Source organism: Phocoena phocoena, chromosome 14 (assembly GCF_963924675.1).
Source record: "Phocoena phocoena chromosome 14, mPhoPho1.1, whole genome shotgun sequence".
NCBI classification, from domain to species: Eukaryota; Metazoa; Chordata; class Mammalia; order Artiodactyla; family Phocoenidae; genus Phocoena; species Phocoena phocoena.
Window position 1 is genome coordinate 41,799,496 of NC_089232.1, and position 25,742 is coordinate 41,825,237.

Below are 25,742 nucleotides of genomic sequence, written 5' to 3' on the forward strand. Positions count from 1 at the left end.
TATTTGAATGTTATCTCAGATATGTGGCATCATATTATATTTATTATAACCTGCTTTTTGTTTAACTCCCTGTGGATCTCTTTCTTTATCAGTACATATGTGCCATTTACTACCCTGAGCCCTATTTGAATGTAGGATCATATTCTCTTTTAACATAATGTGCCGTATGTACTTAATGACTTCCAAAGTTAAGACACTTTACTTGGTTTATCTACTCTGTATACAGTAAACTTTAAGTTCATACTCTTAGCTGGGTTGATGATTGTTTAAGTTAGAGAGTTGATATTGTTCATTGTCAGCTCAGTAGATGATAGATAGCAGCAACTCAAGGTGACCTAAATATTCCATTTTTGACCCAAGGAGGTTTTAAGTGTGCATTATTATTTTTGCAGAATATTAACATTTTTTAGAGGGAGAAGAGATTTTACAGTGCTTTTAGTTGAGTTCCATCATTTTTACATATAAAACAGCCAGAGAAGTTAAATGACTTATCCAAGGTCACAAGTTAGTTAGCAGCGCTAGAAACCAGAGAAAGCTAACATCTCTGCCTGCATTTACTTTGAGATAATCACATGCCTTATAAAAAAATAGTGCCTTATAAAAAAATAGTGTACAAATAGTTTTTCCAGTGATTGCAGCAGTTATAATCTGACATACATCATCTAATAGTTTGAATTGTCTGGAATAGGGCTTCTTCTGTAATCCCAGCCAGACCTTTCTTTCTTTTTTTCCTCTAAATTAGAGCACTGTTAAATTTCTATATGGTTTCCTGTATATTTACCTTTGTGTTATCACTTCTGCATAGCTAGATACCATTAGTCAGAGTATACATTGATAGGTTTATTTTTAACCAGACTGTCATTGTAACTAAATGTTAATTCTTTTCGAAGCATTGATTTCAAATGGGCTGATGTTTGTGACAAATACTATAGTGATAATTTTTTGTGCCCTTTTGCTATGCAACAAAGTAGTTAAAAATAAGAGGTTGAAAAAAGTGAAAGTCTAAAACTTATTTTAAACATTTTGTCAAATGAGAGAAAGGAGTTTCCCTAAAACTAATTTTCATGTTAGTAAATTTAGCTTTGTATTGGAAAGAAATGAGCACTTTAAAAATTATGTGTGACTTTCAAGAATCCAGACTGAATCTTGGAGAAATCATGTAGTACAATTCTCTAATAACAAAATTGATTTTAAGAAAAACTACCTTTTGTCTTTCTTAACTTAGAAACCTAGTTAGTCCTATGACTATTACTTTTTGTATAAAACTATTGAGTAATTAATTTTCTGTTTATCAACCATGAAAAGATTTTTCTTAAAACTATTATTTTGTTTTCCCTTAATAAGCCAGAGACATTTCATTGTTTCTTTTTATTTATCTTCTGCTAAAATTAAATGCTTTTTTGTGGAAGGTACTTCTTTAATTGATAATTATATGTGTTCATTTTTGTGCATTTCTTGATTCTTTTAACAAATATTGCCTCTTTTAACAAGTGACTGAGGCTATTTGAGGTTAAATTTTAGACTGAAAGGAAATTAAATATCAACCATTTTGATCTCTCACTTTAAAGATAAAGAAACTGAGATTCAGTGTGGTTTACCCCTCAAATCACATTAGCAGCTGACCTGACACTGACTTAATTCATTACTCTTTTTTTCAAAACCGGTTGGTTTGGCACCCCCAAATCACCAAACTTTGTACCTTTTGAGCTTAACTTGACTGTTAATCAGCTCTTAATATCTCTATAATAATAGAATGGAAATATTGATACATAATACATTTGCATTTATAATACTTTTTCTAATATATTCAGTTTTTCGAAAATATTTTATGTGAAATTGTCACACTGAAGCAAAAACGACCTAACTTTATGCTTTTTTATAGTACCCTGCAGAATCACCAGATTGTATTGTGGATTTTCCTGTTTCGTTTTCTGTTTCCTGGACACCACAGGTAAATTCTTAAATTTATTTTAAGTAGCTAAAAAGCACGTTCTGTTTACTTATAAGTGGCCATTGTAGATTACAAGTGATTTTTTTTCCGTTTTCTTTAAGCATTTATTTATAAACAGGACTTTGAGAGTGTTAAACTTGAAGAAGCTCTATTGACAGAAATTTTACTTTAAATTTAAATCCTAAGGAACTCTTTATAAAAGCAGTGAGCAGTAGGTTAAAAATTGGGTGACATTTTTCAGACATAATATCAGAGAATCTTTTTCAGAGAATGAGTTATGACTGAAAATATAAACCCTGCCATTTCTATTCCGTTTTTATTGTTTTAAAGTGTTTGTCCTTAGTTCATCCTTGAACTTAGACTATATTGTTTTTGTAAGTGCTTTGGAACATTCTTACTTTGAGTAAAGAATATAGGAGATTCTTCTACTCCTGTCAATTTCTCAATACATTGCTGATATTTAACAAGTTAATGTATTTAGGAATGCATTGTAAATTGTACCGTTATGTGGCTAAAATATGGTATGATTATCAACAGCTCCATCATCAACATTCACATGTGTGATTTTTAAAGATCTGGCAGAATGGTGGTTAGATTCAAAGAACAGTCTAATGATGACAGGCATAGTCCTTGTCTCACCAAGTAAATTGTTACCAAAATGAAGAGAAACTTTCTGTTCTTATGCAAAGCGAAACAAAAATTCCTAGTGACATTTTACAAATGTTCTCTAAATAGAGACTACCCTTATTTTTGTTATGAAGTTTTGGTAGGTTCAAGTGAAAATTTATACTTTTAAATTATAATATATAGAGTAAAGTAATAATTGTCTTGTATATGAAGTTAGTTTAAAAAAAAAAAAAAAAGCCTAACAGGATTTAAATGGTCTTGTGAAGGGTCAAATTTTAATCATACCATATATATTTAAAAAATATTTTTCTTGTTTTCTTCTTTAAAAACAAAAGTCTCCCTCCTTCCAATGGAAATCAAGAAAACACAGCAAAATAAAGGGGAGGAAAAACCCCATGATTTGCTTTTGATATTCTGATATATGTTATAAATGTATAAGAAATACTGTTTTGATTGTTTTTTAAAAAATTGGAATTATACATAAATTGCATATGCATTTTCTGTTTGGCTCTATAAACTTTATCTTTATGTATTATGTGAGGTCATGATATAACATTGTACCTAGATCGTATTACTCTTTCCAGATATGCTATCTCTAAATTATAATTTAATATTTATTAAAATCCCAAGGTTCAACCTTGGGAATATGTTTTTGATGAGTTTCCTAGTTTTTTAAATTTAGATAATCATAAAAGTTTTCCCCAGACTTTAATCTGTGAAAAAGTTTGCATCTCCACAAAAAGACTGTTTAGCACTTACCTTATCCTGCCATTTAGCAAAACTAGTTTGTGACTCTAACACTAGAAAATCTTAGAGGGCAATTTCTTCTAAATTTTCTATCCCTACTTAACACCAGCTCAGTGCCTTGCACATATAAGTATGGAATAAGTGTTTATAATATTAATTCAAATTCAGATTTAGATTTAATTGGGTCATACGTCGTTTTCTATTTTTGTATTCGTTTTAAGAATACAGAATTAATTAGTAGTAACTGGAATGTCATAAATCCTTTTTTTAAATTAAAAGAAATACTAAAATTCTTAGTATAGTACAGATAAAAATTTGGACACCATTTTAACCACAACTGAAATTTGACATGTTTAATATTTTGTCACATTTGCTTCAGATATCTCTCTCTCTGTCTCTCAGAAATAAAATGTTCTGGGACCTAAAACTTTACCCCTCTTTTGCTTCTCTCCTTTCCTCTTTCTTTCCTTCTTTCCCTTTCTAGAGGTAAACCACTTGTCTGGAATTGGTGTGTATGCTATCCATGCATACTTTTTTGCTACATTTGTTTATGCCATATTCTATAATATTTTTGCAGTCTGACCTTTCTTATACAACATTGTTTCTGAGATTTACCCATGATCTTATATCATTTTAAATGCTTTATATCATTTCATTATATGAATGCATCAGTTAATTTATTCATTGCCCTACTTATATGGTGGTTCACAATTTCTTTCTTAAACAGTGCTGCAGTGAACATCCTTCTGTGTTTCCTTTTACACATGTGAGACTTTTAGTGTGGTTTATGCCTAAAGGTGAAAATGCTGTATTGTAGGGAATGCATCTCTTTGAGATTACAAAATATTGCCAAGTTATCTTCTAAAATCGGTTGCATAACTTTATACTCCTACCCAGCAATGCATAGTAATTCCTACTTTCCCAAATCCTTTCTAAGTCTTAGTCTGATTTTAGTGTGACCTTAATTCTTATCAAAAACTGATACTCATTATTATTGTGTTTATCTTTGCCTAAATTTTTGTGTTTTATTATAAGCATTTCTTATATATTTTGAATACTAGTTATTTATTGGTTATATGGGATATAAGTGTCTTCTCCCTGTGGCATGTGTTTCAACTTTGTATATGATATATTTTTTCAATCAGAAGTTTAACGTTTCAGTGTGGTCACATTTATCATTCTCTTCTTCGTGATTTCTGCTTTTTGTGTATTGAATGAGAAAATCTTCCATATCTTGTTCTGAAAAGATATTCTCCTAAAGTCTGTTATAAAAGTTACACTTTTTTTCATATTCAAGTATGAGATAGGAATTGTATTTACACTTACCTATTTTATATATGCTCACAGAATTTGGATATATCTTCATTTGTGGCGGTCTGGGGTGATTTCAGTTTTTCTTTTACATAAACCACTAAAATTCAGAAAAATTTCAAAATACACTATTTGCCTCTTGTTAGAGTCTAGCTGTACATCGTAAGCATTTTGGTGATACTGCCAGCAAGTGTGAACTCTTGAGTCTTTTTAGATATGATAAAAGTGTTGGCAATATTAGTTTACATTTTGGAAATATGAAGCAACATCAAACTTCTTTGCTGTGTATCTTTTATCATTGACCTATTGGACACAATTCTGCTTGTAGGAGATCCCGTCTTTTTTCTTTTTAAACAATTTTTAAACAGATGTGGTTCTTAAGCGAAATAAATGTTACTAGTGTAGTCTAATAGCAAACTTATATTTAAAAGATTGTAAATAGCTTTCAGATAATTGATTTTAAAAAACTCCTTGTCTGCGTTTTGTGCATTTCCTCTTTGGATTCAGGGTTTCTGGACTTTAAACTTGGAAGATCTTTATTTTGCTTTCTTTTTGTAAAATAATAGGCATGGCTTTGTGGCATCCATATTAAAAATGGGTAATTTTCCTTATGGTCCCTGTCTTCCTGCTGGGTTGATAATGTTTTGATGTATTTTTCTTTTGCTCTGATGAGAGGTCTGCTGCTGCTGCTCTGACATATTCATTTGGATGAATAATTATAACTTGCACAATGTCAAGCTGAAGATGGTAGGGTTTTGTGCGTCATGACAAGCCTAGTAGCCAGTGCAGGTGTCTCACAGCATGATCAGCAACAGCCAGTGTATTCTGGCTCAGAGGAGGCATTTAGAGTAGTAAGAAATCAGCACCAAGGGCAAGGCTGCTGCTACTACTGCTGCCGTGATATGTGCCAAAGAAACACAAAGTGCTTCTCAAAGACAAGTGACTGCACACCTCTTCTCAGATACTTACTTGTTTACCCAGTCAATTTTGTTTATAGATTTCAGCATAGAATGTAAGAGCATGTCATGATTTTTATCTTATTCTACTTCCCAACATCCCAAATGCTCTAAACTCTGCTACCCTTTCGACTTATCTATATAGGTCATATTTGTGAATATTGTTGACTGATGAGACCATAGAATGCTCTAATGTAAGATTTTAAGTGCACTGACATTAGTGATTCTATAAAAACAAAACTAATTTTCTCCAGGTCACTGACCAGCCCAAAATGGATGCTAAAATTGCAGTTTTACCTATAAATATGCCATTAAGTGCAGGCTTGTGAACTGTCTGCGTCACACTGGTTGGAATTTTCAGATTTGGTGTGATACATAAACAGTGGTCTTTATATTTTTTATCATGTAAATCTCATATTCTTGGAGTAACGCTATGAATACAGGAAGAGCAAAACCAATGATAAAGCCTCTGGCTGATAATCTGATGGTGAATGAAGAAATTGTAATTAAAGGAAACAGTCCTATTACATAGCAGGGAGCATGATCCATTAGTTAGAGCATCAGACTAGCAGTTGGGTATCCCTAGGTTCTGTTTACAGTTCAGCCATTGACTTAATTGTATAATTTCAAACAAGTCACATGACTGCTCTTTGCCTCAGTTCATATGTATATGGAAATAATAAACTTTTTCTCTTTCACAGAGATCTTAAAATAAATTTGGTTTAAAACAAACAATCCTAGGGGAAGAAAACTCTCAATATCACACTGTATGGATCCTGAGGAAGTTCTCCTTTTTTGACCTACCGGAGTATCTTTCTTTCCATTTTTCTCTCTGCTGTCCTTGTTGGAGAACTCATAGTACTGAATTTTTGTTCATCCTTAAATTGGTTAATTAAATATACTTTTGCCTTCTTGGCCATCTTATTATTGCTATAATGGTATGGATAAAAAGACATCAACGGAATCAAAACAAAGAAACTTAGTTCACTATTGAGATTATGTGATATGGTAGATCTGTGTGATATGGTCTGACCTATTGGACTCAGTAACCTATTAACTGCCTTTCTTTTTTATTAAAATAACATAATTTATTTTAAAAGTACTCCTACATTGATTTTAAAAAGGAGAGAAAATACAAATAAGCAAAATTAAGAAAATATAAAATCACCCTTAATGCCTTCATTTAGCATTGGGATCTCACTGGATAATAGTTCTGAACCTATGCTTACCACTTAGCAAAATATTTTTTGAAACATTGTTGATAAAGCTGTGCATTTATTATTCCAGGTAATCCTTAGAATAATGTAGTTTTTAGTTATAATTGGGTTTACATTTATCCATCCAGTTAAGAACTGATGTGTTCACAGTCTAGGCACTGCTTATATCTACATTTATTTAGGTCCCCCAGTTAAGTAGCAGTAGTTTCTTAATCCACATCTTGTACATTTTTGTTGAGTTTATTCCTAAGTATGAAGTTTTCTTTGCTATTGTGATCTTTTTTTTAAAATCATATTTTCTAGTTTATTTTTATAATGTGGGCAAGCTATTAATTTTTTTAAGGTTATACTTTAATAAAAGTTGTATATGAACATAAAGAGTTAGGTTTACAAGGGTTTTTGTTGTTTGTTTGTTTTCTTTTTAGACAAAATGGCATGTCCTAGCCTCCTTCTCACCTTTTTCTCCCTCTCCAGGGTCAACTACTTTTAATTGTTAGTTGATCCTTTTGGTGTTATAATTTCTATCATTACATGCTCTTGTAATTATACTACCTTTTGTTCGTTGGTTTGGTTTAGGCATTATCTGTTAACTTTCCACTGTAGATAATGGGGAATTTGCTGTTTCTTCTACCTTTCCCCACTCCATACACACGTATACTTCCTATCCTTCCCAGATAGTTATCTTGTAATTTTGATTATGTCAATATTCAGTGTTTACATTATTATTTTGAACATATATGTATACTATGCAGAGATAAGCCATGTAGTTAATTATTATTTTTCCTTTGTTGCCCCAGTTTTTGTTACCACCTAGAGTTAACAGTTGTCTTTTTCATTTCCTTAGTTTTCTGTGTACTTAAAACTCATTCAACCCACAGTTTTCCATCAGTTGTCTAAATCTGCTCTTAATCATCTATGCCGGGTTTTCTGTTAGCTTTACTTTCTGGTAAATTTCATCAGCTTTTCCCAATAGGCTTCCTGTTGAGTTTTTTTTACTTATACTATCTATCATGTTCATTTGTAAGAGTTTACTTAATTGATAAATCTTCTCTTGTCCCCAGAGATACTAATAATATGTCTTTTTTTCCATCTGAGTAGTTTCTATTTCCTTGAGTTGCTCTTTTTCTAGGCTTATCATCTTTGGTTACCTGCTCGTCATTAAAAGTCAGCTATTAAAAGCTATTTGAAAGCTCTGAGTGCGAGTGGGCCTGTCAACTGTGAACTTCATTGTAGAGTCACCTGAGTAGATCTCATAATGGGGAACCCCAAGTGTCAGTATTTTAGGTCTTTTTGATTAATTGGTCAGATTTCTTGGAGAAGACTCTTCCAGCCTTCTGCCTAGAAGTCACTGAGCAAGCAGAAAACGCTCCCTTGAGGTGAGAGTGGAGCAGCACTGTTGGGCAAGAAACAGCAGTCTGAATTAGTAACAGTTAACTCTATGGCATCCTCTACGGATAGGGCTGAACACCACGCAGCTGTAAAAGAGAAGTGCTTACAGCGTGAACCTCCATTATCACAAGGCAGATAGTGAGAGTAGATTTGGAGTTGAGGGGCAAAAAATGATATCCTAGCTACCCCATGGTATTTTCAGACTTTAAAATTTTGGCCATTCTTAGTTCTATGTAGCAGTAATTTTCAGTTTTATTGTTTCTTGCTGATGTCTACAAGTAGATTTTTTAGATGATTTTTTATCCAGTGGCTTTGTTAAACTCTTTATCTAATAATCAGTAGTTTCATTGAATTTTCTATGAACATAATCATATCATTTGTAAGTGATAGTTTTATTTCCTCCGTTGCCATCTTTACGCCTTCCTTTCTTTTTTTTTTTTTTTTTTTTTTTTTTTTTTTTGCCTTACTGTTCTGGCTAGGATATCTAATAAACTGTGAAACGTGAATAGTAAACACAAGCATTCATGTTTTGTTCCTGATCTCAAAGGGAAGACTTTGTTTTCATCATTAGGTAGATTTTTGCTCTATAGTTCTTGTACTGAAATCCTTTACCAATAATTAATAGAATTTGTTTCTGGTTTGCTAAGAGTTTTGTTATAAATGAAAGTCGAATTTTTTCAAGTATATTCTCTATATGTTAATCAAATGGTTTTTCTCCTTTATTCTGTTCATGTGGTGAATTATATTGTTCGATTTCCTAATGTTAAATAAATCTTGCCCTCTTGAAATAAACCCAGTCAGGTTATGGAGTATTTTAAATCTATATGTTGATCAATCAATTGATTGGTCAGTAGATACACACACATATATATGTTCATATACACGTATACAATTTCCAGTATATATATTTCCACATTCTGTTTCTTTTGCATCTATGCTCATAAGAGCAATTCCTTTGTTTTCCTGCTTCCAAAATTTGGTTTTATTGCCTCTTTAGTTCTCCTTGTTTTTGTGAGATTATGCCTTAAAGGAAAAAGCAACAACAATATAGTAAGTTTGGGGGTGGGGTAAAATTAGATCTGTGTGTTCAATCCACCTTCTTTGCCAAGTAGCTGTAACCCTCTTTTTGCCTAATTTTAAATGTGTAGTTTTTACTTTATTTGAATTCTAATGTATAAACTAGTTGTGAACATAATGTTAAAATCCTTTTCATTGCTTTCACCCATGGGCTGCTAGCTAAAGTGCAGTATTAAAAGTTTTAAATAAGTATGCTAACTGTGAATGGGGTTCGACATTTCGAACTAGAGCCAAGTGATGAAAGAAATAAATCCTCTGACTTAGTTTCCTGCCATCTTGTATAATTTGGAGGGGATTAGTGTGGGAAGTTTGGGGTTCTTTGGACATTCATAGAACTTAGGTAAGATAAGTAAGAGAGCTGACTCAAGAAGATCTAGTAGGGAAGTTATATCCTATTTTTAGTGCTTCATTAGATGAAATTGTGATTCTATCATGGTCAAGTCTTTCTTCTCTTTTCAGGTTACCTTGAAAAAGTACATAAACAGAAAATCAAGAAGCAATGTTTTTTTTCAGTGGGAAATAGTTTAAATGCAACAGACATTTAATATCTACAGATGGTCCCTGACCTAATTTGACTTAGCATTTTTCAGCTTTACAATGGTGCAAAAGTGATGCACATTCAGTAGAAACCTTATTTTGAATTTTGATCTTTTTCCTGATTGGTGATAGGCCAAATGATGCTCTGCGATGCAGGACAGCAGCAGCCAGCCACCGCTCCCCGTCAGCCACTCTGTCACGAGGGTAAACAACCGATACACTTAGAACCATTCTGTACCCATACAGTGATTCTGTTTTCACTTTCACAGTATTCAATAAATTACACGAGATAGTCAACACTTTATTATAAAATAGGCTTGTGTTAGATGATTTTGCCCAACTGTAGGCTAATGTAAGTGTTCTGAGTGTGTTTAAGGTAGGCTCCGCTAAGCTGTGATGTTCCATAGGTTTGGTGTATTAAATGCATTTTCAGCCATTTAACTGGACATAACCCCATCATAAGTTGAGGAAGATGTGTACTGAGCTGGATCCTAAGGAATTTAAGGTGAGTTAACCAGGTTCTAACATCCTAGGGTAGGCTTTCAGGAGTAACTTTTCAATCTGATAAGGAGAGAGGTACTTAAAAAGATAGTTTCAGTAAAATGTGTTGAGTGATGTGTGTGGTGAGCCATTTTGATAAGATGGAGAAGAGGTACATAATTTAACCTGATGTGGTCAAGCAAGTTTTCTGGATAAAGTGTTACTTGAGTTCAGTGAGTCTTGAGAAGTGAGTAGTTAGGCTTGGGAGGACACATGATACTTTAGGAGAGAGCTGCTGTAGGCAAAGGACAAAGGCATAACATTGTAGGAGATAATACATGCATTACACATCGTTTGGAACTCTGTAGTCAGAGATGAGACTGGAGCTTTTGCTTAGAGTTAGGCAGGGTCTGCTACACCAGTTCTGATGGTCTTGGACTTTATCCTAAAGTGATGGGGTTACAAGGAAGAAAGGTGGCATGGTCACAATTTTTGTTTTATAATAGCATTTCTCAAAGTGTTTTTTTGTTTTGTATTAGGCTATTAATAGGATTAAGGTGGAGAAAGGACTCTGATCTAATACACTTACGAAATTCTAGATTTAAGTTCTGCTATTTCTTGATTTAGGATTTCTCATCTTTCTTGGTATGCCAAGATGTATTATAAATCTCTGGCATGACTTTTTATTTCCTTCCTCTCAGAGCACCTCTGTAGATTAGTTTTCAGCAAAACAAGTTTTTTTTTAATAGGTCACTCTGTTCGTGTAGAGGAAGGTTCTAAATGAGAATGGCAAGACTATAGTGAAGAAGACTGAGGGGCAGCTGTGTACTTACCCATGCAGGCAGTAATTAGGGTCTGTTCTAGGTTAATGGTTGCAGGGAAGGATGAAAGGGGATTGTTTGGGAAAATTCCACAGATTGTATTGATAGAACTTGGTGATGGATTGGGCATGAGATCCCATGGATTACTGCCACTGCTTCTGGTGGGGGTAACTAGATGAGATAGATTGTAGTACTGCCAAGTGAAGTAGAGAATGCAGTAAGAAGAGGTTTAGAGGCAGATTCAGTTTGGGATTTGATGAGTTTGGCATGCCTATGGTATGTCTAAATAAATGTGTTTAGTGGGCAGTTGGAGATACAGCTTTGAATCTCATACAGTCAGTTACTTGCCAGATAAAGGAAGATCAGTATAATTTCAGTTGATTGCTAAGGTTATCAAAGTTAGAAGATTTGAGATATGTGCTTTGTGAGCACATGAGATACTTTTATGGTATGGTAAAATTCTTCCATGAATTTAAAGACCCAATGAGACTATTAGTATGGAACAGGTTTTTTTATCAGATGATTTCAGTACCAATTTAAGGTACATTAAGTAATTTACCTGCTGATGTTAATAGATCTGACTTTGTTGCAGACCTTCATGGTAGGTTTCAGAGCTAATTCTGCTGGATCACTTGTAACATAGTAAAAAGAGAACACAGAGTCTTAAAGTCTGGGTTAAATTCTAGCTTTATCCCTACAGTGCATGACCTTGGGTAAATCATTTAACTTCATAAAAAGAGGGAAGGAATATTTAAGTCATAGATTGCATGACTTTGTAAGAGTAAATTGAGTTATTTGGTAGTGCTTTTGAACTGTAAAGTGCTGTATAGGTGTACAAAGTGATAGAGGGAGGTAACACAATTTGCAAATTGGTTAGCTTTTAAAATAGCAAGACTTAATATGGGCAAAGAAATGATATCTCTCAATATACATTTGTATTATATTGTGTAATTGTATATATAAACACACCCACATTTATATATAACAACACGTAATTGGTATCTCTCTCTTTGTATGTTGAACTACATGTGCTCTAAAGACAATGTTTCCATTTATATGCAACAATCAAGAAGTATTCTGGTGTTGAAAAATGAAATAGGGATGATAAATGCAAAATGACCGTCAATCTCACCAGGCTATCTGGTTGTGGTAGATGACTCTACATACATCGTACCATAAGTAACATAGATGAGAGGTGTTGAGAGAAATATCGTTTGGACTATAGTTTGGAGGAAACCAATAAAATATTCTTATATAGCAGGTGTCCCACGTAAAAGAAAATGTATAAATATCAGTCTCCAAATGGCTTCTTAATGTTGTGATTTATATTTTAAATACTTTTGGGTAAAAAAGATTGTCTTAGCTAATACCAGTAAAGCAATTTTTCTTCAACACAAACACAGCTTGTTAACATTCTCTACCTTATGTTTTGTCCCTGTCAGGGACCCTGTCTTGCAAATTGATGTGCATGCACTATGTCTATTTGTATTTTTTTTTTAATCCAAGGGATAGTTTAAAATATGTGAGTATTGGTATACTTGTGTGTGTGTGTGTGTGTGTGTGTGTTTTAAACCATCCTTTTGGAAAAAATAGATGCCCATATTGAAAATAAAGATCTAGTAGATTGAAGACAAATGATAATTCAGATCTGAAAGACATGTTAATTCAAATATGATCTGCTAGAATCACTGAGTAATACTTTCAGCTATGAAATATACTTACTTTTACCCTCTTTTTGTGCTAAAAAAGTTGAATATTAGAAGCCAAACTAATTTGGCAGATGGATATAATGAAGCAAACCAGAATTTTGGAGTTGGTAGATAGCAGAAGCAATGGGGCAATGTTTTTTTTAAATGATGTCACTGCTGGTAGGTAGTTCCCTGGCTCTGGCTGTGAAGGTAACATTGGTAGCTAGCAACACACATATTCTGTCATTAGTCTTGACCTTATCTGAAAGCAAAGATTTTTGTGACCATTTATTTCCTTATTTTGTTGTTTTTAGTGTAATAATTTTATTTTTTTATTTAGTAATAAAAGTTAGAGTCAACTTTTTTGATGAGGGGAGTAGCACCCTTTTTTGGTATGACTTACCTGGAACAAAAAGCTAGAAGATGAGTTTGTTTTTTACTGATTGGCTTGATTTTTTTAAATTATGTAAAACTTTATTTTAATACAAAATAAAGGAAGTTTATTTTGTATTAAACAATTAACATAGCATATTAGAAATGTACTTGAACCAAATACTAAGGGTCTTAAGTAGCAATGTGCAAGACATGATTTTTCTCAGAGTTAACATCTGAGAGATAAAGAAGAATGGATAAACAACCACAGGAGTTTATCAGTCGGGTCAAATTGCCACAATATCTAAGCCCTCTCCTGGCATTCTTAGCATCTTACTTTATTATTTTTTTAAATTGTGGTAAGATACACAAAATTTACTATCTTAATCATTTTTAAAGGTACAGTTCAGTGGTATTAATACATTCATAATGTTGTTGCTACCATTACCACGATCCATCTCCAGAACTCTTTTCAAATCTTGTAAAACTGAAATACTATACCCATTAAACAATAATTCCCTATTCTCCTCTTCCACCAGCCTCTAGTAACCACCATTCTACTTTCTGACTCTCTGGTTTTGACTATTCTAAGTACCTCACATAAGTGGAATCATACAGTATTTGTGGTTTTTTTTTTTTTTTTTTTTTTTTTTTGCGGTACGTGGGCCTCTCACTGCTGTGGCCTCTCCCACTGCGGAGCACAGGCTCCGGACGCGCAGGCTCAGCGGCCACGGCTCACAGGCCCAGCCACTCCACGGCATGTGGGATCTTCCCGGACCGGGGCACGAACCCGTGTCCCCTGCATCGGCAGGCGGACCCTCAACCACTGCACCACCAGGGAAGCCCAGTATTTGTCTTTTTTGACTGGCTTACTTCACTTAGCATAATACCCTCAAGGTTCATACAAGTTGTAGCATATGTCAGAGTTTTCTTCCTTTTTGAGACTGAAAATAAGCCATTGCATGTATATACCACATTTTGTTTATCTGTTCCTCCATTGATGGACTTGAATTGCTTCCACATTTTAGCTCTTGGGAGTAGTGCTGCAGTGAACATTGATGTGCATTATAGCTCTTTGAGTCCCCACTTTCAGTTGCTGGATCATATGGTGATTCTGTTTTTAATTTTTTGAGAAACTGCCATACTGCTTTCCAGAGCTGCTGTACCATTTTACATTCCCACCAACAGTGCACAACAGTCCCAGTTTCTCCACATCCTCCCAAAAACTTACTTTCTGTTAATGGGTGTGAATGAAGTAGTATTTATTATAGTTTTGACTTGCATTTCCTTAAGTGATACTGAATATCTTTTCACGTACTTATTGACCGTTTGTTTATCTTCTTTGGATAAATGTTTTATTCTGTTCCTTTGCCCATTTTTAAATTAGGTTATTTTTGTTGTTGAGTTTTAAGAGTTCTCTACATATTCTAGGCATTAATTCCTTATCAGATATATGATTTGCAAATATTTTCTCCCATTCCTTGTGTTGCTTTTTTACTCTGTTGCTATTGTCTTCTGATGCACACATTTAAAAAAAAATAAATTTATTTATTTTTGGCTGCTTTGGGCCTTTATTGCTGTGTGCAGGCTTTCTCTAGTTGCAGCAAGCAGGGGCTACTCTTTGTTGCGGTGCAGGGGTTTCTCATTGTGGTGGCTTCTCTTTGTTGCGGAACACGGGCTCTAGGTGCGCGGGCTTCAGTAGTTGTGGCTCACAGGCTCTAGAGTGCAGGCTCAGTAGCTGTGGTGCACGGGCTTAGCTGCTCTGCAGCATGTGGGATCTTCCCAGATGAGGGATTGAACCCGTGTCCCCTGCATTGGCAGGCTGATTCTTAACCACTCTGCCACCAGGGAAGTCCGCTGATGCACAAAATTTTTTAATTTTCATGAAGTCCAACTTATTTTTTCTATTGTTGCCAGTGCCTTCGGTGCTTTATTGAAGAAGTCATTGCCCAATCCAATGTCACGAAGCTTTTTTGCCCTGTGTTTTTTTCTGAGAGTGTTATACTTACAGCTCTTACGTCTAGGTCTTTGATCCATTTTAAGTTACTTTTTATATACAGTGTTACATAAGGAGCCAGCTTAATTACTTTGTATATTGATAGCCAGTTTTCATAGCACCATTTGTTGAAAAGATTGTTCTTTTCTCATTGAATAGTCTTGGTAACCTTGTCAAAAATCACTTGATCATGTATATGAGGGTTTATTTCTAGGCTCTCCATTCTGTTCCATTTGTCTATATATAGACTGTCATATGCTAGTACCACACTGTTTTTATTACTGTAGCTTTGTAGTAAGTTTTGAAATCAGAAAATGTGATTTCCACTTTGTCCTTTCCACTTTTTTCCTCCAGCTTTGTTGTTCTATTTCAAGATTGTATGGCTATACAGGGTCTCTTAAGATTCTATATGAATTTTAAGATAGGATTTTCTATTTCTGCCCAAAAAGATACCATTGGGATGTTGAAAACGATTGCATTGTCTTTCAGTTCATGAATCTGGTTTGCGATTCCTTTTTTTGACGTCTTCTTTAATTTTTTTCAGGAGTGTTTTTTTGTTTTCATTTTATAAGTCCTTAACCTTCTTGGTTAATTTCTAAGTATTTTATTCTTTTTGGTGTTATTGTAAATGAAATTGTTTTCTTAATTTCCTTTTTGGATTGTTCATTGTTGCTGTTCAGAATGCAACTAATTTTTGTGTATTGACTTTGCTGGTGGTCAAAGTGGCCACTTTACTGAATTAATTTCTTAGTTCTAACAATTTTGAGGGGGGGAATATAGGTTTTTTACCTGTAACATTATATCCTCTGCAAGCAGGGATAATTTTACTTCTTCCTTTCTAGTTTGGATGCTTTTAATTTCTTTTTCTTGCCTAATTGATCTGGCTAGAACTTCCAGTATTGTGTTGAGTAGAAGTGATGAAAGTCGGTATCCTTGCCTTGTTCCTGATCTTAAAGGAAAAGCTTTCAGTCTTTTAACATTGAGTGTGATGTTTGCTGCAGTTTTTCATAATATGGCTTTTATTATGTTGCAGTAACTTTCTTTGATCCTAGTTTGTTGAGTGTTTTTATCATGAGAGGGTGTTAAATATTGTCAAATGCTTTTTCTGCATCAGTTGAGATGATCATATGGATTTCTTCATTCTGTTAGTATAGTGTATTACATTTTATTGATTTGCATATGTTGAGCCATCCTTGCATTCCAGGAATAAATCCCGCCTGATCTCAGTGTGTAATCTTTTTTTTGTGTGTGTGTGCTACGAGGGCCTCTCACTGTTGTGGCCTCTCCCGTTGCGGAGCACAGGCTCTGGACGCGCAGGCTCAGCGGCCATGGCTCACAGGCCCAGCCGCTCTGCGGCATGTGGGATCTTCCCGGACCGGGGCACGAACCCGTGTCCCCTGCATCGGCAGGTGGACTCTTAACCACTGCGCCACCAGGGAAGCCCTGTAATCTTTTTAATATGCTGCTAAATTTGGTTTGCTAGTATTTTGTTGAGGATTTTGTAATCAGTATTCATAAGGGATCATGGTTTTTAAGTTTTCTTGGGGTTTTAGTATCAGGGTAAAGATGGCCTCATGAAATGAATTAGGAAGTATTTTCCCCTCTTCAATTTTTTGGAAAAGTTTGAGAAGGATTGGTGTTAGTTCTTCTTTAAAATGTTTGGTATAATTCACCAGTGACACTTCCAGGACTTTTTCTGCCGAGATCTTTTGATTAGTGATTCAGTCTCCTTACTCCTTATTATTCTGTTCAGATTTTCTATTTATTTGTGGTTTAGTCTTGGAAGGTTTTGTGTCTCTAGGAATTTGTTCATTTCATCTAGGTTATCCAATTTGTTGCCATACATACAATTTTTCATGGTTCTCTCTTACAATTCTTCTTGTTTTTGTAAATGGTAATAATGTCCCCACTTTTATAACCGATTTTGGTAGTTTAAATTCTCTTTTTTTCTTAGTCCCATTTATTTAAAATTTGTCAACTTGTTGAACTTTTCAAAGAATCAACCTTTGGTTTCATTGATTTTCTCTATTGTCTTTCTATTCTCTACCTTACTTATCTCTTCTCTAATCTTTATTTCCTTCTGCTGAGTTTGGGTTTAGTTTGGTCCTTTAGTTGTAAAGTTAAGTTGTTGATGGTGAGATTTTTCTTGTTTTTTAATGTCTGCATTTATAGCTATAAACAGCCTCTTTAGTACTTTTGCTGCATTCTGTAAGTTTTTGTATGCTGTGTTTTCTTTTTTGTCTCTAAGTATTTTCTAATTACACTGTGATTTCTTGTTTGATCCATTGATTGTTTAAGAGTATGTTGTTCAATTTCCACAAATTTGTGGCTTTTCCAGTTTTCTTTCTTTTATTGATTTCTAACTACATCTTGTTGTGGTGGGGAAAGATACTTTATATGATATCTATCTTTTAAAATTTATTTTGTATGTGTTTTGTAGCCTAAAACATGATGTGTCCTGGAAAATATTCCATGTGCATTTGGGAAATATGTGTACTCTTTTGTTACTGTGTAGAGTGTTCAATATACGTCTGTTAGATCTTGTTGGTTTGTTGTGTTGTTCAAGTCCTCTGTTTCCTTATTTTCTGTCTGTTATTGGGAGTGGGGTATTGATGTCTCCCAAATATTATTATATTATACAACTATTTCTCTTCAGTACTATTAATTTTTATTTCATGTTTTGATAGTCTGTTGTTAGCTGCATAAATGCTTATAATTGTTATATCTTCTTGCTGTATTGAACCTTTTATTAATATATTATGTCCTTCTTTGTCTCTTGTAACCTATTTTGATTTTAAGTCTATTTTGTCTGATACTAGTATAGCTACTCCTGCTCTCTTTTGGTGATTATTTGCATGGAATATCTTTTTCCATTCTTTCACTTTAAGCCTGTTTGTGTCTGTGGATCTAAAGTGATATTCTTGTAGACAGCATATAGTTGGATCATGTGTTTTTATCCATCCTGCCAATCTCTGTCTTTTGATTAGAGAGTTTAGCCTATTTACATTTATAGTTATTACTGATAAGGAGGGACTTAATCTGTCATTTTGCTACTGTTTCTATATGCCTTATAGTTATTTTGTCCCTTATTTTCTGCATTACTGCTTTATTTAGAGCTCAGTTAATTTTTTTTGGAGTTAAACGTTTAAATTCCTTTGTTATTTATTTTTTTATATATTCTATAGCTGTTTTCTCTGTGGTTGCCATCAGAATTACATTTAACATCCTGAAGTTATAACCTTCTAATTTAGACCAGCTTAACTTCAATAACATACAAACTCTGGTCCTTTACAGCTCTGTACCTACCCTTCTCAGTTGTTGTTGTCACAAAGTTATATATTTACACAGTGTATGCACCAAACCGTAAACTAATAATTCTTTTAAATCCCTTTGTCTCTTAAGTTATGTAGAAAACAAAATGTGAAGTTACAAACCAAAGTTACTGTAACACTGGCATTGAGTTGAATAATTCTTAGTTTTAAAAAATACCTTAGTCTCTTAAATCATGTCAAAAACAAGGAGTGGAGTTAGAAACCATTTTTATAATAGTGCTAGCTTTTATAATTGCTCCATGTATTTACCTTTACTGAGATCTTTATTTCTTCATAGGGCTTCATGCTACTGTCTAGTGTCCTTTTATTTCAACCTACAGGACTTTCTTTAACATTTTTTGCAGGGCAGGTCTAATGGTAGCAGACTTCTTTTGTTTGTCTGGGAATGTCTTCATTTCTCCTACACTGATGAAGGATAATTTTGCCAGCTATAGGATTTTTGGTTGACATTTTTTTTTTTCCTTTAGCAGTTTGAATATATCAGCCCACAGTTTTCTGGTCATCAAAGTTTCTGATGAGAAATCTGCTAATAGTTTTTGAGGTTCCCTTGTGTGTGATGAGTCACTTCTCAACTTCTTTCAAGATTCTCTTTTTGTCTTTGTCTTTTGAAAGCTTGATTATAATGTGCCTTGGTGTGGATCTCTTTGAGTTCGTCTTAGAGTTCATTGAGCTTCTTGGATGTGTATATTTATGTATATCAGCGAATTTGGGAATTTGTCAGCCATTATAGAAATATGCTCTCTGCCATTTTCGTTCTTCTTTTGGGACCCCACAATCCATATATTGGTCAACTTGATGGTGTCATACAGTTCCCTTAGACTCATGCACTTTTCTTCAATCTTTTTTCTTCCTGCTTCTCAGCCGTAATAACTAACGTCCTATCTTCATGTTCACAGATTTTTTTGCCTGTTCAAATTCACCTTTGGATTCTCTTAGTGAATTTTTCATTTTAGTTATTGTAATTTTTGGCTCCAGAATTTCTTTTTATGTTCTTTTTTGAAAGTCTTCTCTCTCTTTGTTGTTATTTCCATTTTGTTCATACATTGGTTTCTTGACTTGCTCTACATCTTACTTTAAAGCTTATGTATCAGTTGTTTCAAATTCTCTGTCTAGTAGAGATACTCTCAGGTCTATGTTTGGAACCTGTTAATTTTTTTTCTTTGAATCAGGGCTACACTTTGTTTTGTTTTTAGTGCCCTGTGATTTTGTTGTTGAAAACTGGAAATTTTCGTCATATAATGTGGTAACTTTAGAAGTTGGATCCTCCCCTCTCTCCAGAGGAAAGATCAAAAGATCAAAATTTCCCTTTTTTTTTGTCTATGTTTTTGTGTTCTGCATCAAGGATCAGCCTGAGGTGTACTCTTAGGGTCTTTTCTGGTCTTTTTTGAGCCTTTCCCTGGGCATGCATAGTGACTTCCAAAATTTTCCTATAAAGGCAGTTGCCTTTTTTCCCCCCGTTTTATTGAGATACAGTTGGCATACTGCACTGTGAGCTCTGCAGCATATTGATTTGACTTATATGCATCATGAAATGAATACCACAATAAGTTTAGTGACTATCCATCTCATATAGATACAAATTAAAAGAAAAAGCAGAAGATATTTTTTCTCGTGGTGAGAACTCTTAGGATTTACTCTTAAACAACTTCATATATAACATGCAACAGTGTTAATTATATCAATCATGTACATTACATCCCTAGCACTCATTTTTCTTGTAACTGGAAGTTTGTACCTTTTGACCACCTTCACCCAATTCCTCCTCCCCCCAGCCCTCCCCTCTAGTAACCACAAATATATATAATCTCTTTTTCTATGAGCTTGTTTGAAGTATAATTGACCTGCAACACTTTGTTAGTTTCTAGTGCACAATATAGTGATTCGATATTTCTATACATTTCAAAATCACCACCATTATAAGTCTAGTTTACGATCTGTCAACATATAAAGATATTACAATATTATTGACTGTATTCCCCATGCTGTACATTTCACTCCCATGACTCACTTATTTTGTAATTGGAAGTTTGTACCTCTTAATTTTCCTCACCTATCTCACTCATCCCAGTTGCTTCTTCACTCATTGAGCTGCTTTTGAATGTTCTAGTCTTTAAAGTCTGACACTCAAAAGGGGAAAAAGAGAAAAATGAAGGGGGGGGGAGGGTCAGTGGTTCCGTAAGTCCGCTGCAGGTCACTTCTGCAGGAAAGGGAAGGACTTGAAACAGTGGGAGGAAGTACAGCAGCAATATCCAACTGCCTATTTGTGTATTCCTCTGAGATTAGAAGCAGCAATCAGTCATCAGAGCACAGATACCTGATATTTGGAAGACAGCTCCTTTTCTCCCACCCTGGCTCCTATAAGCTGTGTGCGGGGTGCTCCTGAAGTGTGTGCAGGGCTGCCTGTCAGGGAGCTGTGGGGCAGGGTGATGGGTAGCTAAGAGCTGAAATTAACCAAAGTTGCAAGCCTTCTGTAGACTCAAGAGTTCCAAAATAGTTTCTGTCAGTGCATTTATTGTCCAGGTGGGGAGACAGATTCCTGGTGCTTCCTACTCAGTCATCTGCCCAGAATCCTCACCTAATTGGCCTGACATTTTTTCTTTTTTTTTTTTAATGATCTATAATATAGGATAGCTTAGGACCATGTTGGAAGTGCCTACTCATTTTCAACATACACTTGACAGACATTTATTTACTTCTTCCTCCCTCTCTCTCTTGCTTATCTTTTTTATTAAGAGAGTTGCTGCAGTCATTCTGTAATGGCTACGCATGGAGTGAATGTGTTTCATTTAACTTTGTGGGCATATATACTTTCCACATGACTTAAGAATAGTGGCAAATCTTTTAAATCATCAGTGGTCAGTTATAGTAAAAATAAACTGTAAGAAGAGGTGATGCATTCTTTATGGATTGTGTGACAGAGAATAGCATTTGATTTAATAGATTTAGTTACACCTACAGAAAGAGTTGAGAAAATTAATGAAGCTTGCAAATAAGATCAAATGGACTGAATATTTAAGAGATTTATCTCTTTAAAGATATCTGATTGGGAATATTGCAATTAATGTTAAAATTAAATTTCTTTAGAAGTTTAATCTCTTGATATTTGAATCAAGCCTTTTGAATCCCTCAGAGGAAAAGACAAAAATGATTATTAGAGGATTTATGTGCACATATTATAGGAAAGTATAAAAAAATCAGAATGGAAAGCAACTGTTGCAAGTACCAGAAAATTATGCTATTAATTTAAGTGTCATCAGAGCACAAAAGATCACATTCTGGGACTGTGAGAAAATTATTAAAATACTGGAAATAATAGTACTTAAGATGAAGATATTATACTCTAAGATCTGGTTAAGTGACTGACATTATTATATCACTTCAGGTATTATAAAAGTAACAAAATGCTTTTAAAGATAATAAGCGTTACATTTTGAGATTGGCAGTGTTCACACTTTTCTGCTTAAGTGCTTTCCTAGTTTAACATAATCTAATAACAGTTATGGGGGAATAGCTAACATCTTTGTTCCCATGTATATCCTTTCTCCTTCCTTGCCCAATATATACATATAAAAGTGATAAGCTTTTATTATCTAAGTGGTGGGTTTATGAACAGTTACTCTTCTGCCTTTGTCTTTGCTCTTAGAAATATAGCTGTTTTGTAAATTTTTTAGGTCCTAAATGTTGAGAAATCTACTGCAGATCTACTGCAAAGAAGGTACTAATGTATAGATTAATTACTGTCCAGAAATCAGAATGAGTTTTTTTAAACAGCTTTTTTGAGGTATAATTGATATACAGTATACTAAACATATTTAAAGCGTATGATCTGGTGAGCATTGACAAATGTTTACACCCGTGAGATCAACCCCACAATCAAGATAATAAGCATTTCCACAACAACCAAGTTTCCCGCTTCGCCTTTTTAATCTCTCCCTTCTGTTCCTCGTGTCCTTCCTCCTGATCCCCAGGCAACTGCTGCTATCCTTTCTAGAGTTTTATATAGTTCTATATACTTTTCTATGTCAGGTTTCTTTCCTCAGCAGAATTAGAGACTTATCGATGTTGTAGCATGTAATAATATTTCGTTGTTTTTAGGCTGAGTAGTACTCCTTTGTATGAATGTAACCATATATTGTTCATTTACCTGTTGATGGACAGATGGGTTGTTTCCAGGATGGGGCTGTTACAGATAAAGCTACTGTGAACATTATGTGAATGTCATTATGTGAAGATATGCTTTCATTTCTCTTTGGCAAATAGCTAGGGTTAGAATGGCTAGAGCATCTAGGTGGTGTGTATTTAACTTTTTAAGAAACTGCTGAACAGTTTTTTTGAAGTGGTTGTGCTCTTTTACAGTCCTAACAATAGTGTTTGAGGCTTCTGGTTTCTCTGCATCCTTACTGACATTTGGTATGTCCAGTCATTTTCATTTTAGCCATTCTAATAGGTGTGTAGTGGTAGCTCATTTTGATTTTAATTTGCGTTTCCGTAATGACCAGTGATGTTGAACGTATTAAATGCTTGTCATCATATATCTTCTTTGGTGAAGCATCTACAAATCTTTTGTGTAAAGACCTAAATTAATGGAGGGATAAACTATATTCATGAGTTAGAAGACTCAGTATTGTTAACTTGTTAGTTCTCTCCAAATTGATCTATAGATTCAATGCAATCTCAATCAAAATCCCAGTAGATTTTTTAATTGACAAAATGATTCTAAAATTCATATGGAAATGCAGAGAACTTAGAATGGTCCAAAAAACTGAAAAAGAACAAAATTGGAGGACTAATACCACCTGATTTCAAGACTTATAAATTTACCTTTAAGACAAACCTATCTATCAAGGCAATGTAGTATTAATATAAAGTATGAAAAAAAGATCACTGGAATAGAGAATTTAGAAGTATACGCATATAACTGTATATGCATACAGCTGTTTCCAGTGAAGGTGCAAAGATAATTCAGTGGAAGAAAGACAGTCTTTTCAATAAATGGGACAAATAATTTGCTATATATATATATATATATATATATATATATATATATATATATATATATACAAAACAGATGAACTTCAATCCACATGTAAAAATTAACTCAAAGTGAATCATAAACTTAATGTAAAACCTAAAACAATGAAACTTCTGGAAAAAACAAGGAAAAGCTTTGTGACTTTGGGATAGGCAAAGATTTCTTAACACAATACAGAAAACAAGATCCTTATAAGAACAAGTTGAGAAATTGGACTTAATCAAAATTAAAACTTTTTGCTCTTGAAAAATACTGTTAAAAGAGTGAAAAGACAAGGTATAGACTAGGAGAAAATATTTGCAAATTATGTATCTGATAATGGACTTGTGCTTAGAATATATATAAAGAGCTCTGAAAGCTCAATAATAAGACAACAACACAAAATAGGCAGAATATTTTATATAGATATATATTTTGGGTATTTCAAATATATCCCTTTTATTACTATTAAAGCTTTATATAAATTAATTTCATGAGGAAAGTTTTTTCAAAACAGGTTTATTTAACTCTTGGAGAATTGACCATATGTTACTTCCCTGTTTGGCAAATGGCTTAGGAATCAGATAATTCTTGCTTCTTACTTTACTTCCTTTGCATCCACTTTTTACTCAGCCATATTGCTTCAGTTTGTTTCATGATTGTGTATCTTGACAAAACACCTCACCTAAGCTCTACCACTTATCTCTTTCTTTGCCCCACAGCTCTTCTAATGCTAGGACCAGTGATGTTTATGGGAGCCATTAGGGATACATATGTATGCAGATCTGGAAATGTGAGAGAATTCATAACCCTCCTAGGGCAACTCGACCAGTCAGGAATAGAAGACAGTGAATAAATGCTCCTGAATTCTGTTTCTTGGGTGGCAATTCTGAGGAGCTTTCTCTAGACCTTCTCACGGAGCTGCCATTGACCACAGTAACCATCTTGAAAGTACACCCTTATTTTAGCTTTCTCTCCTCGCTTATACTGTTTCCAGTCCCTACTCCCTCTCAATCCCTGAGATTACTTCCAATAACCTATCTGTACACAAGCCCTGGCCTCAGGCTTTGCTTTTTGGGGGAGATCCCAAGCTCAAATTATCATTGCATATATCACTTAACGTTATAGCTACAAATAAAGATGACGTAGGACAAGGGTCCAAATATATCAGTTATACTTACGGCGCAGAAATTTACCTTCCTTAAAAAAAATCCTGATGGTTGCCTTTTGCTTGTTTGATTTGTTTTTCAAGACTGAACAAAACCTTTGCAGCTATATGTGACCTTCTAAGCAATATAACTTGACGGGCCTTTTTAAAACTCTATTTATAATTCAAAGAGTGTACTAGTCTTCTCTCAAATGATGTCCTTACCCCTACAGAACTTTCTTTACAGTTGCTATCAGCTTCCTTTGGCTTGTCACCACCATTTGAAAAATTTTATGCAACTTCTATATAATAATGGGCCACAGCCACTAACTTCTTAGCTTGTACTTGTTACCCAGTTTCTTTGTCGAATATAAAAAAAATTATTAACATTTCAGTAATCGGGACTAGCATGTTTTGAAACGAGTTTAGACTTAAGCATATAAGCAATTCATCAGTGGATGGTGACAGTGGAAACCAGAGCACCGATTTCTTTCACGAAATATATATCCTCTAGCCATGGAGTTAATAAGAACATTTTCATCTCCTTCTCTATTTATTGGCTATGTGTCATGAGAAAATGTGATACCCTTCAAGATTTCTATAGAATACTGATATAACCTAGTTTTCTGATGGTTTATTTATTTATTAAACATAAACAAGAATAACCAACTTGACCTTCCTCTGGTCAAATATTGGGGTACTTGATTCATCACACTTGCCAGCAATAAAAATTGGGCAAGCATTTCCAAAATAGACTGTGTTTCGGTACTATAAAACTAGTCAGGAGATAGAATATGCCTTGTAATATTTTTGGAAAGGTCATGATTTGGTGACATTTGACCAGATGAACTTTCTAATGGTTCAATGATCTAAAGGTTTAAATGCCAAATCTATCATACCAGACAGACTGTTCAGCATTGTGATTATTCAGAAATTTTCAGTGCATCAACACAGGGATCTCACATACAGATCTTCTCACCGAGAAGCCTATATACAGAACAGTCCAGGTATCCTGATTTCAGTGCAGAGAATTTCATTAAATGCCTTAGGTGAACCTAATATTAAATTGATCTCTTATTAATA

At 34.1% G+C, this 25,742-nt stretch overlaps 1 protein-coding gene across 1 annotated transcript in view; it reads left to right on the plus strand.

Moving 5' to 3' along the window:
• The window catches only part of FANCL (FA complementation group L), a 78,111-nt gene that overhangs the window by 35,492 nt on the left and 16,877 nt on the right, over window positions 1–25,742 (plus strand). The window contains exon 7 of the mRNA XM_065890618.1: window positions 1,883–1,951. Within this exon, the coding sequence (XP_065746690.1) occupies window positions 1,883–1,951 (69 nt within the window). The remainder of the gene's footprint in view (window positions 1–1,882; window positions 1,952–25,742) is intronic.